The sequence below is a fragment of the Hemitrygon akajei genome, chromosome 29 (assembly GCF_048418815.1).
Source record: "Hemitrygon akajei chromosome 29, sHemAka1.3, whole genome shotgun sequence".
Lineage (NCBI taxonomy): Eukaryota > Metazoa > Chordata > Chondrichthyes > Myliobatiformes > Dasyatidae > Hemitrygon > Hemitrygon akajei.
The window spans coordinates 44,528,484-44,541,166 of NC_133152.1; the positions used below are offsets into that span (position 1 = coordinate 44,528,484).

General features: G+C 42.7%; 1 protein-coding gene across 18 annotated transcripts in view; it reads left to right on the forward strand.

Moving 5' to 3' along the window:
- The window catches only part of samd11 (sterile alpha motif domain containing 11), a 337,921-nt gene that overhangs the window by 181,627 nt on the left and 143,611 nt on the right, over nt 1-12,683 (forward strand). For all 18 annotated transcript variants that reach the window (XM_073032287.1, XM_073032288.1, XM_073032289.1 and 15 more), the window contains one exon: nt 11,482-11,606. In XM_073032287.1, the coding sequence (XP_072888388.1) occupies nt 11,482-11,606 (125 nt within the window). The remainder of the gene's footprint in view (nt 1-11,481; nt 11,607-12,683) is intronic.

The following is a 12,683-nucleotide window of genomic DNA, read 5'->3' on the forward strand; positions in this document are numbered from 1 at the left end:
AGTACATAGGTGCATTGTTCATTCAGGAATCTAATGGCAAAAATTCCCATAGGAGCTACATGCAAAGAGTTGCCATCTTAATAGTTTTCCAGTATCTTCTTTGCCAATTGGAAATAAAGTTAATTCATATTGCGGAGAATTTTAGGAAGTTTATTAGGTTTTCAATATTGAAACTTGTTTGCTTGAGCAGATGGAACAAGAGCTATTTCTTGGATGTGTTCTCCCTATTCTCCCAGCAGAGATCTTAACAGAATATTTTAGCCTTTTACAAAATCTGTAAGAAGCTTCAACCTGCCTGGAAGATTCACCAGCTTAATGTGTTAACATCAGCTTTTCTTTCAAAATACTTATGTTTTTCGGCCAGGCAGAAAGAGCCATTTTTCTTTTAACTGTATGATAAATGAATGTGTTGTACTGTGGTTCCCAGTCCTTATAGGCTTACGTAACTGGATTTTTAGTCTGTGATTCATACACACCAGAGGGCAAATAGGAGATTAGAATACTGACAAGGCGGTGAAGGCTGTACACTGTCAAAGATAAATTAAAGCTAAATTTTCTTCATTTATTCCGATGGAAAGATGAGCTGTGTTGCACTGAGAGAGTTTGGTGTAATACTGAGAGAAGATCTTGCAGGCTTTTCCTTCCTCTCCTGTCAGAGCTCATGTCCTATTGCTCAGCCTTCTGTTAAAGGGGCCACATAGACTTTCTGATCCGCAGGGTTTTTGTGCTGTCAGAGCTGGATGTGGGTTGCTTCAGTCTGATGCTGTGCACTGCTTGGTACAGTAGGTATTAAAGGCAAGTACCATTAATGAAATCTAACTGGTTGTCGCTGAGACTGACCGTGTTACAGCTGTGTTTATATTATAGATGGGGAGAATTTGCTTCTCCATAAAGATTTCAGACAGTTTCATTAGAGAGTTGGAGAAATGTTTATGCTTTTTTTCGCAAATCAATAAGAAAAAGCATTTAATTTTCACTTTATTAAATGGATTGTTGGCTGCTGTCATTATTGACGTGTAGAGTAGATTCATTTACCTGTGTGTTCGCTGGGCCCTTCCTTGGGTCTTGCAGATCCTGGACAATAACCAGATACTAATGGCCAATCACAACTGCCTATGTGTATTTTTGTTTTCAAATGATGGGAATCCTGTCAGTCTTCCTGTCACAAAAAAACAGGAATAAGCCCCACATATAAAAGTCATACTTTTTAAAAATTTGAATTAGCTTTATTTGAACTTTGAAACGTACAGTGAAATGCATCGTTTTGCATCAACAACCAACGCAGTCTAAGGATGTGCTGGGGGCAGCTCGCGACTGTCGCCAAGCTTCCAGCGCCAACATAGTATGTTCACGGTAATCCTGACTGTACACCCTTGTAATGTGGGAGGAAACCGGAGCATCCGGAGGAAATCCACACGCTCATGGGGGAGAACGTACAAAAACTCCTTTCGGACAGCGGCGGGAATTACAGCTCCTTGATCGTTGGTGCCGCAGTTTGTTATGTTAACAAAAATGCCGAGGATTTGTGGTGACGTGGTACTGTAGCAGGTAGAAGAGCCGCCTCTCACCTCTGGAGACCCAGGCTTAATCCAGATCTCGGGTGCTGTCTGTGCGGAGTTTGTACTTCCCCTGCGTCATGTAGGTCTTCCCCTGCATGCTCTGGCTTCCTCCCTCATCCCAAAGGTGTGTCAGCTGGGAGGTTAATTGGCTGCTGGTGTAAATGAGTGGGAGGATCTGAGGGGAGCTGGAGATTCTGCAGAGGCTGGAAATCCAGAGCAACACACAAAATACTGGAGGAACTCCGCACGTCAGGCGGTATCTATGAAGAGGAATGGACTGTTGTGCCCAGGCCCTTCAAAGTGTCAGAGAAATTTGGATGGTAGCGCTATGGATGCTATGGTCCCGATGCAGGTTGATGGGAGTAGCAGTTTAAATGGTTCGGCATGGACTAGATGGGCTGAAGGGCCTGTTTCTGTGCTGACTCTATCAGGACTGGATAGGAAGGAGGAGAAGCCAGTACATGATGCTGGCAGTGAAGAATGGGAGAGAGACGGGGTGAAGTAAGAAGCTGGAAGGAGATAGGTCTGAAGACGAAGGAACCTGATAGAGTGGACCTTGGGAGAAAGGGAAGCAGGTGCATACTGAGGGTATCTACTCATTAAATGTAGCCACAGCTGAAAGTAAAAATGGCTTCAGTTTCAATCTTAAGCAAGTGCAAAGTTAAGGAAAATTTTAAAAAAGGATAACACTCGAAATGCTGGAGGAACCCAGCAAGTAAGGCAGTGTCTGTGGAGAGGAATAAACAACCGGTGTTTTGGGCTGAGACCCTTCAACAGGACTCTGTGTGTGTGTGTGTGTGTGTGTGTTACTCTGAATCTGCAGAATCTTTTGAGTTTAACTCAAGTAGATGATATAGGATTAGTGTAAACAGGAGATTGATAGTCAGGCAGGATTTGATGGGCAATGCGTTTCCGTGCTCTGTTTCTCTGTGACTCAGTTCAGTGTTTAAGAGAGCTACTGTGTGTGAATAGACAACACTTATAGTATGTTCTTGTGTCTATAATCATTTTTGCCTGGTTTTTTTTTTACACTCAGTGGCCACTTTATTGGGTATACCTGCTCAATAATGCAAATATCTAATCAGCCAATCATGTGGCAGCAATTCAGTGTACACAAGTATGCAGACGTGGTCAGGCGGTTCAGCTGTTGTTCAGTTCTGATCTCCTGGGATTTCCACACAGAACAGTCTCTTGGGGTTAGCAGAGAATGGTGTGAGAAACAAAAAGACATCCAGTCAGCAGAACTTCTTAATGAGAGAGATCAAAGGAGAATGGCCAGACAGTTCAAAGTCAATTTATTGTCAAAGTACATATATGTCTCCGTATACTGCTCTGAGGTTAATTTTCTTGCAGGCATACACAGTACATCCAAGAAACACAACAGAATTAATGCAAGACTGCACCCAATAGGATGGACAACCTGTTGTGCAAAAGACAACAAACTGTGCAAATACAAAAGAGTGAAAAAATATAATAATTATTATAAATAAATAAGTACATGAGATGAAGAATCCTTGAAAATGAGCCCATAGGTTGAGGGAACAGTGATGGGGCGAGTCAAGTTGAGTTCAAGATCCTGATGGTTGAGGGATAATAACTGTTTCTGAACCTGGTGGTCTGAATCCTGAGGCTCCTGTAACTCCTGTCCGATGGCAGCATCGAGAAGAGAGCATGGCCTGGGTGGTAGGGGTCCTTGATGGTGGATGCTGCTTTCCTGAGACAGCGCTCCATGTAGATGTGCTCAATTTTGGAGAGAGCTTTACCTGTGATGGATTGGGCCATATCCACTACTTTTTGCAGGATTTTCCGTTCAAGGTTTTTCCATACCAGGCTGAGATGAGACCACTGAGGTAGTCTCCATCACACATCTGTAGAAGAGTGTCAGAGGTCTAGATGTCATGCCGAATCTTTGCAAACTTCTAAGGAAGCAGAGGCACTGCTTTGCTTTCTTTGTAATGGCACATAAGCGCTGGGCCCAGCTGGGCCCCTCTGAAATGATAACACCGACAGGAGGACAACAGTAACTCACATAACCACATGGTGTGCAGAAGAGCATCTCTGAAGGCACAACACTTGAACCTTGAAGTGGATGGGCTACAGCAGCAGAAGACCATGAGCATACACTCAGTGGAAACTTCATTAGGTACAGGAGGTACCTGATAAAGTGTCACTAAGTGTACCCCTGAGCATTCGATAATTTCTGCCTGGATATCTTATGTATAGAAAATAGTTCCTACTTTGACTTTTCATGAAGTATTTCTCGAGCAATCAAGGACCCTAATACTTGACAGAGTGCTGTATCTCAGAGACTGAAAATGAGATTGTATTATCTTGTTAATGGCAGGTCTCCAGTAGCTTTCTTTGGCTTGATAAAAGAAGATCCTGTATATAATTAATGAGTGCCTGCAAAACGGCATGAAAAGACTGGAACATTACCTTGAAATGCCTGTCCCTCTGCTGATTGCCAATAATGACGCTTCTGGCTAGGCACTTTACTTCTGAGAGCTTTTCTTAACTCCTTCATCACCAGTCAGAAGTGTAGACACAGTGGGTATTGTTATCTTCCAATGATGAGATTGATACTGTGATTTTTCAGCAGTTATGAATCCACAGAAGAAACTCAACAAAATTCACACCCAGATAGGAGAAAAAAACATTTAATTGAATACGCACAAAATGCTGGAGCAGGGTTCCCAACCTCTTTTATGCCATGGATCAATACCATTAAAAAGGGGGTCCGTCGATCCCAGGTTGGGAACTTCTGTGCTAGATCGGGCAGCTTCTACAGAGAGGAATGAACATTCGATGTTTTGTGCTGATTCCTTTCATTGGGACTGGAAAGGAAGATGGAAGAAGCCAGAATAAGACAGTGGGGGTGAGGAAAGAGTACAAGCTGGAAGGTGAAGGGTGAGAGCAGGTGGGTGGTGGAGGAGCGGATGAAGAAAGAAGCTGGGAGGTGATAAGTGGGAAAGGTTGAAGGGCTGGAGAAGTGGGAAACTGTTAGGAGAGGAGAGTGGACTATGGGAGAAAGAGAAGGAGGAGAGGCAGCAGGGGGAGGTGATAGGCAACTGAAGAGAAGAGATAAGAGGCCTGTGTGTGGAATTGAAGAAGAGGGAAGAGAGGATGTCAGTACTGCAGGTGACAGACTCTTCATCAGAAAATCTCCTCTTCTACAGATGCTGCAGGACCTGCAGAGTCTGTTTATCTTCTGGATTTCCAGCATCTGCAGTTATTTTTAAAGAATTAATATTTTTTAGTTTCCAGTTCTGGTCATTGACTTAATACTCTCTGTTGTAGACTGTGAGATGATACCAAATGAAGAATGCTGTGTGTGTGTATTTTTCTCTCTGTGGGTCACTGTGGAAGGGTGGAGTGATGTGCTTTGTAATATAATTAAGTTTGCAGCAATAGCAAGTTTTATATTCAAGTTCAGTTTATTGTCATGCAACCATGTACATGTATACCACCAAAGGAAACAACGTTCATCCAGACCAAGGTGCACAACACAGCACATATTACTCACACACAACATATAAGGTAATATGTATGTATTTATTGACATGTAGTGTGGAGTGGGCCCTTCCAGCCCTGTGAGCCACATTGCCCAGCAATCCGCGATTTAACCCTAGCCTAATCACGGGACAGTTTACACTGACCAATCAACCTACCAATCAGCACATCTTCAGACTCTGGAAAGAAGACCATAAGACCATTCAGCCCATTGAGCCTGCTCTGCTATTCCATTATGGCTGCTCCCGGATCCCACACGACTCCACGCACCTGACTTCTCGCAATATCCTTTGATGCCCTCACAGATTAGGAAACAATCAACTTCCGCCTTAAATATACTCATGGACTTAGCCTCCACTGCAGTCTGTGGCAGAGCGTTCCACAGATTCACTACTCACTAGCTAAAAAAAATTCCTCCTTACCTCTGTTCTAAAAGGTCGCCCCTCAATTTTGAGGCTGTACCCTCTAGTTCTGGAGTACCGGGAGGAAACCCACTTGGTCACGGGGAGAATATACAAACCCTTTACAGGCAGCAGTGGGAATTGAACCCTGGTTGCTAGTACTGTAAAGCGTTGTGCTAACCACTGCGCTACGGTGCCACCCTTTATCACAAATAATAAAGTGCATATGTGATCAAAGTTTAAAAAATAAATAGTATAATGCTACTGGCGCTTCATACATGATGAAGAGTTGGTGATAGGGATCTCAGTATTCTTATAGCTTGTTTCCCAACCGAGCAGTTCTTGTCCAAAGAACAACGAGCCAGAATCTCTTTTGATTGTCATTCCCAGTTATGCATCTTAATCTAATCTGCACTAATCTGGTATTTGAAATTATTAGGCTATTTCAGGGGATAAAAATGATCTTATGGTTTTAAAAATGGCACTGCGCTATTCAAATATGCTTTGGCAGCTTGGAACCACATCATTGAGATGGATGACGCAGAGGGGCTGAGGTTAAAGAAAATTCACGGTAAAATAAAATCCCCGCTGATAAGACTGGCAGATTCAAAGTCACTTTTCCCGGAACAACTATACACTCAGTGGCCATTTGATTAGGTAAAGGAGTCTGGTTTGTCTTCTGCTGCCATGGCCCATCCACCTCAAGGTTTGATGTGCTGTATGTTCAGAGATGCTCTTCTGCACAACTGTTGTAATGTGTTGTTATCTGAGTTACTGTCACCTTCCTGTCAGCTTGAACCAGTCTGGCCATTCTCCTCTGACCTCTGTCTTTAAAAAGGCATTCTCACCAATAGAACAGCCACACACTGGATTGTTTTTTTGCATTTTGCACCATTATCTGCAAACTCTAGAGGCTGATGTGAGTAAATTTCCCAGGAGGTGAGCAGTTTCTGAGATACTCAAACCACCCCATCTGACACCAACATGGTCAAAGTCACTCGGATCGCATTTCTTCCCCATTCTGATGTTCGGTCTGAACAACAACTGAACCTCTTGACCATGTCTGCATGCTTTTATGCATTGAGTTGCTGCCACATGATTGGCTGATTAGATATTTGTATTTACGAGCCGGTGTACAGATGTACCTAATAAAGCAGCCACTGATTGTATGTTGTTTGTAGTATATTCTGGTTGTCAAATACTCTTCATTTTCATCCAGAAACTTTATTCAAAGTGTGTATGTCACAATATACTACTTAGAGATTTATTTTCTTGCAAGCAGTCACAATAGAACAAATAAATTCAAAGAAAAACTACACACAAATATTTACACAGCCAATGTGCAAAAGAGGGCAAACAGTGCAAATATTTTAAAATATATAAACATACATACACAAATAATATTGAGAACATGAGTTGTAGAGTCCTTAAAAGTGAGTCCAGAGGTTGTAGAATCAGTTCAGAGCTCAGTGAAGTTAATCATGCCAGTTCAGGAGTCTAATGGTTGAAGGGTAATGACTGTTTCTGAACCTGGTGGTGTGGGCCCAAGACATCTGTGTCTTCTGCACAATGGTAGCAGCGAGAAGAGAGCATGGGAGTCCTTGATGATGGATGCTGTGTTCTTGTGGTAGCTCTCCTTGTAGGTGTGCTCATTGGTGGAGAGGGCTTTGTCCTGTGACAGACTGGGCTGCATCCACCACTTTCGTAGGATTTTCCATTCTTGGGCATCGGTGTTTCCATACTGGGCTATAATGCAACCAGTCCTATACACTCCATTGTGCAACTATAGAAGTTTGTCTACGCTTTAGATCGCATGCTGAATCTGCGCAAACGTCTAAGAAGTTGGAGGCGCTGCCGTGCTTTCTTTGTAATGATGCTTACGTGCTGGATCCAGGACATTTCCTCTGAAATGATGACACCGAGGTATCAGTGTAAAAAATATAGTGCTAAAAAATAAATAGAAATTTGAATTGTGGGGGATCTGAACACTTACTCTCATCACGGCAGACAACCTAAACCAAGGTGACACACCTTTTTGAGAGAGAGTGCCCAAATTGTCAATAATCTTCTTAAGATTTCTCTCGCATGCCCTGGTGATTTTGAGCAGAGAGTATCACTAATGAATTAGTAACAATAATTATGGACTTTCTTAAGGACAAAGGATGAATTCTGCTGCTTATTTACCAAAACTCATTGTTAGGTGCTAATAAAAGAATAACAGAGAGAGATTGAAATAAATGAAGCATTTTAGAAAACCTATTCAAAAATTATTAATATTAATCTTTTAAAAGGACAAGTGAAAAATAAATATTCATGGAGGCGCTAAACTACGAACGGTATTTACCATTATTATCACTCAATATCCAATGTTCATAAATGGAGAAATTATAAGCAGACAAAATCCAGTGCCAGTGGCCCAGATGTATACAGAGTCCTTGGAGGAGAGGCTGGTTTCTGTGATGTGCTGAGCTGTGCCCACAACTCTCTGCAGTTTCTTGTGGTCATGTGTAGAGCAGTTGCTGTACCAAGCCATTACACTTCCTGATGGGTCGTTTTCTATGGTGCATCGATAAATGTTGGTGAGGGGTTTGGCTAAACATGGGCAAACTATCTTGGTTGGTATGGATCAGATGGGCTGACTGGCCTTTTGCTGTGCACTGTGACCTTATGGCGTTAAGTCAGCTCCTGATTATAGTTAAACTGCAGGTCAATCAGTGAAGATGAGAGAGGAGGCAGAGGTAACGTTTTTGTAACTATACTGAATTGAAATCATTACCCAACCACCTTTACTCTTTTGAAATATGTGCAATCTTTAGATAAGACTGTAAGACATAGGAGGAGAATTAGGCCATTTGGCCCATTGAGTCTGCTCTGTCATTCCCTCATGGCCCATCTATTATCCTTCTCAACCCCAATCTCCTGCCTTCTCCCCCGTAACCTTTGACACCCTTACTAATCAGGAAGCTATCAACCTCTACTTTAAATATATTCTCCCACATACTGGTTAGTATGTTTGTAAATTTTCCCATGACTATTTTAGGGTTACATTTAGGGTTGCTGGCAGTCCGGCTCGAAGGGGCAGTACGGTCTATTCTGAGCCATAATGGGCCATACCCCAATAGTGAAGGGTGGTAAGGAGATAGCTAGTGAAAGTGGCAGAAGAAGTTGTAATGTTGAGATTTTATAAAACACTGGTGAGGTCTCACTTGGAGTATTGTGAGCAGTTTTGAGCTCCTTATCTTAAAAAAGGATGTGCTGAAATTGCAGAAGTTTCAAAGGAGGTTCATGAAAATGATTCCAGGATTAAATGGCTTGTCATATGAAGAACGTTGATGGCTCTGGGCCTGTACTCAATGGAATTCAGAAGAATGATGGGTGACCTCATTGAAACCTATTGAATAGTGAAAGGCTTTGATAGAGTGGATGTGGAGAGGATGTTTCCCATGGTGGGAGAGTCTAAGACCAGAGGACACAACCTCAGAATAGAGGGGTGTCCTTTTAGAACAAAGATGAGGAGGAATTTCTTCAGCCAGAGAGTGGTGAATCTGTGGAATTCTTTGCCACAAGCAGCTGTGGAGGCCATGTCTTCATGTATATTTAAGGCAGAAGTTGATAGATTCTTGATTGGTCAGAGCATGAAGGGATACAAGAAGAAGGCAGGAGACTGGGACTGAGAGGAAAATTGTATCAGCCATGATAAAATGGCAGAGCAGACTTGATGAGCCAAATGACCTAATTCTGCTTGTATATCTCATGGTCTTGTGGTCTAAGATATCAGAATCAGGTTTATTACCTCTGACATGTGTCGTAAAATTTGTTGTTTTGTGGTATCAGTGAATAAAATATTCTAGAAATTATAATAATGGATGTCTAAAGATAAGCAGTAGTGTTCTTGGATTCTTGTCAGAATCAGAACGGCCGGTTTCTTATGCCAGTGTCTAGTTATTGATTAATGTAATTAGGAATGATTAATAACTCCTTTTGAAATAATCACTTAAACTTCTTAAAACACATGTAACATGCCAGCTCAGGAGAGATAAGAAGCGAAATTGCTTGATGCGTGAATCTGAGCAGAAATTCCTTCAATCCACTTTTTTTTTCTTTCTTAAGATACTTTATGGAATTAATGGATGTTTACACGCACAGACATCCTGATTGGGAGGCGGATTTGTGGCTGGTGTATGAAGCAGTCTGTTTGCTCCCGTAAGACAGACGGCGTGTTTGAGTGAAGCCGCGTTGTCTGGCAAATTGTGTGTGCTGCAAATCCACAGACAGACGATACTTAAAACGTGCCTCATGTCTGGCTTCTTCCTGACACAAAAACTTATCTGATTAGCAGACATAGACAGTAGATTAAAGCTCTCCTCCAGTGAGGGCAGGGGTTGTTTTGATGGGGGGGAGCTAATTGTGGGTGTGAGATACTCACTGCCTGTTATGCCACTGGCATTTAGGACAGCAATGAAGGTCCTCCATCTCTGTCTGTAAGAAAGGATTCTTTTTTGCTGTTTCCGTAACAATTGTTTTTGACCAGTCAGGGTTGTTAGCCCTGAGCTGAACCTCCGAACCTGGAGGACTAATACCCCACTTTTAGTCTGCCCTCTACCCTTTGACCTCTGGCATGGGTGACCCTACGAAGAACAAAAGCATGAAGCCCTGACTCCAGCCAACATAGCTCTCCGGGGCATTGAGGCACGGAAGCCTCCAAACCCTACGACAAGGTTGTGGCCATCTAGGAAGGGGTGTGCGATTCCCACAATTTAAATCGATGAACCAGTTAGGAACACCTACCGGACTGTGTGATAGGTGCAGGTTAGGTCAGTTATGCCAGTTCCAAAATATCTTCCACATGCATTTTGTTAATGCAGGAGCTCCCAACCTTTCTTATGCCATGGACCCCTACCATTAGCTACCATTAAGGTTGGGAACCCCTGGATAGTAATATTTAGGCTGTGCTTTGTTCAGAAAGAACACACCTGAGGGGTTCTTAAAGTGGCCACTGAGTGTATGTTTGTGCTCTTCTGCTGTTGTAGCCCATCCACTTCAAGGTTCAACATGTTGTACATTCAGAGATGCTCTTCTGCACTGTTGTAACATTTGGATATTTGAGTTACTTTCCTGTCAGCTTGAACCAGTCTGGCCGTTCTCCTCTGGCCTCTCTCATTGACAAGGCGTTTTCGCTCACAGAACTGGGTGCCACGGTAGAGTAGCAGTTAGCACGATGATATTACAGCTTGGGGAGTTGGAGTTTGAAGTTCATTTCTGGCACCGTTCTGTAAGGAGTCTTTGTACATCCTCCCCATGGAATGCATGGGTTTTCCTGGGTGCTCCAGTTTCCTCTCTCAGTTCAAGGATGTATCACGTAGGTGAATTGGTCATTGTAAATTGTCCTGTGATCATGTTAGGGTAAAATTGGGGTTATCAGGTTTTTCTGGTGTGGTGCACCTCAAAGGGGCACAAGGGCCTTTTCCATGCTATATCACAAAATAAAACTGCCACTCACTGGATGTTTCTCAGTTTTCATGCCATTCTCTGTCAATTCTGGAGATTGTTGTGTGTGGGAAACCCCCAGGAGATCAGCAGTCTTTCAAACCACCCTGTCTGGCACCAGCAATCATTCCACACTCCACGTCACTTCGATCACATTTCTTTGTCATTCTGGTGTTTGATCTGAACAACAACAACAACTGGATGGCTTGAGCATGTCTGCATCCTTTTATGTATTAAGTTGCTGCCACATGATTGGCTGATAAGATATTTGCATAACGAGCAGGTGTACCTAATAAAGTGGTCACTGAGTGCCAAATGCTCTACTTTATGTTTCTAATGTGTAAACAGTGTTTGTACTGTTGTGGGTTTAAAGGACTAGTCAAAAAGAATTCCATTTCATTGCAAACTGATAATCTCAGAATCCCAGGCATTAAAATCTCTTTTGAACTTGACAGCGCAGGGAGTGGGAGGGTTCCTGAGTGAATAGGCTGATTTGCTAATTTAATTCTGGTTTTCTCCTGCAGCCGAGAAAGCGATCTCTCAACCATCATTTCCAACCTGCATCAGAGTCGTCAGCTCGTTATGCCAGAGAGTCAGAATCGGAATGAGATAAAGAGAAACGGTGTGGACTTGCTCCCAGGGCAGGCAGGTAAGCTTGCGAAGATCAGGGAAGCCAGTCGCCTCTGGTCTTGAGTGTCCATGGCAACGGGAGGAAATGGAAATGGATGGTTGCTAGTTTAATAATGAGGAACAGTGTGAGGATTTTGTACATCTTCAGTCCTCCCTTCTCTCACTTCTTCTGCCACTCTTACTGATTGGTTTGTGATTGCCAAGATTCAAGATGGCGCCAATCTGTGACCTTGGTTGTTTTTTTTAAAAGGTTTGTATGGCTGGTTTTAGGGACAGCAAGGGGATTTGGGGGTCAGCTTAGGGTTTTAGGGACAGGGATGTGGGGGCAATAGAGGACCGGTTGAAGTCACTGTTCCCTCTAAGCTGCGTGGATTCGTGGCCGTGCAGTAACTGAAATACTCCCACGCACGTGGCCTTTGTTGCCGTGCAGATGGAATAAAGACTGGTGAGGAAAAGTTTACAAGATGTGAAAGGCTTTCTATGTTGTACTGTATTTCATTATATCCTTCAATTAATAAATAAAATCAAAAGTATGTAATTTTTTCATTTTGACTCTAAATATTCATATTAAGCAAATTACAAAAAAAAATTAAAGTGTGTCGAACTTTTCAGGCCGTGTTTAAAAAAATAATTTCCAGCTCAGAGCAATGGCTGGTCTACGCAGATGTTAAAAAAAAATTAGAGGAACGTTGGTCAGAGTTTAAGTCTCTGCTTCTTAGTCTGAGCCCGAATCCAGTAGAGGCTGAAACAGACTGCCGGTCCTGGGGTTAGAGAACAGTGAGTGTGTGTGAGTGCGAGTGCGAGAGAGTGCAAAACCCTGTTTTGCTGTGGTTGTTTTGTTGCTTGTGTTCTGTGTTGCTCTGCCCAGCATTGTGGGCATGCTGCCTATGTTTCAATGTAAACATGATAAATAAATTTACTTTGAAGTTTGAACTTGCACTGCATTGTGTGTAGATGTACTTGAGAAAGAATATCACTCCCTACTCTTTGGTGAGCAGTTAGAAGCATTTTCCTTGAAAATAGGAAGATAGGGTCATAAAGAGAGCTTTTAGCCCAGTGGCCTTCATAAATCAGGGCAATGACTACAGGAGTTGTA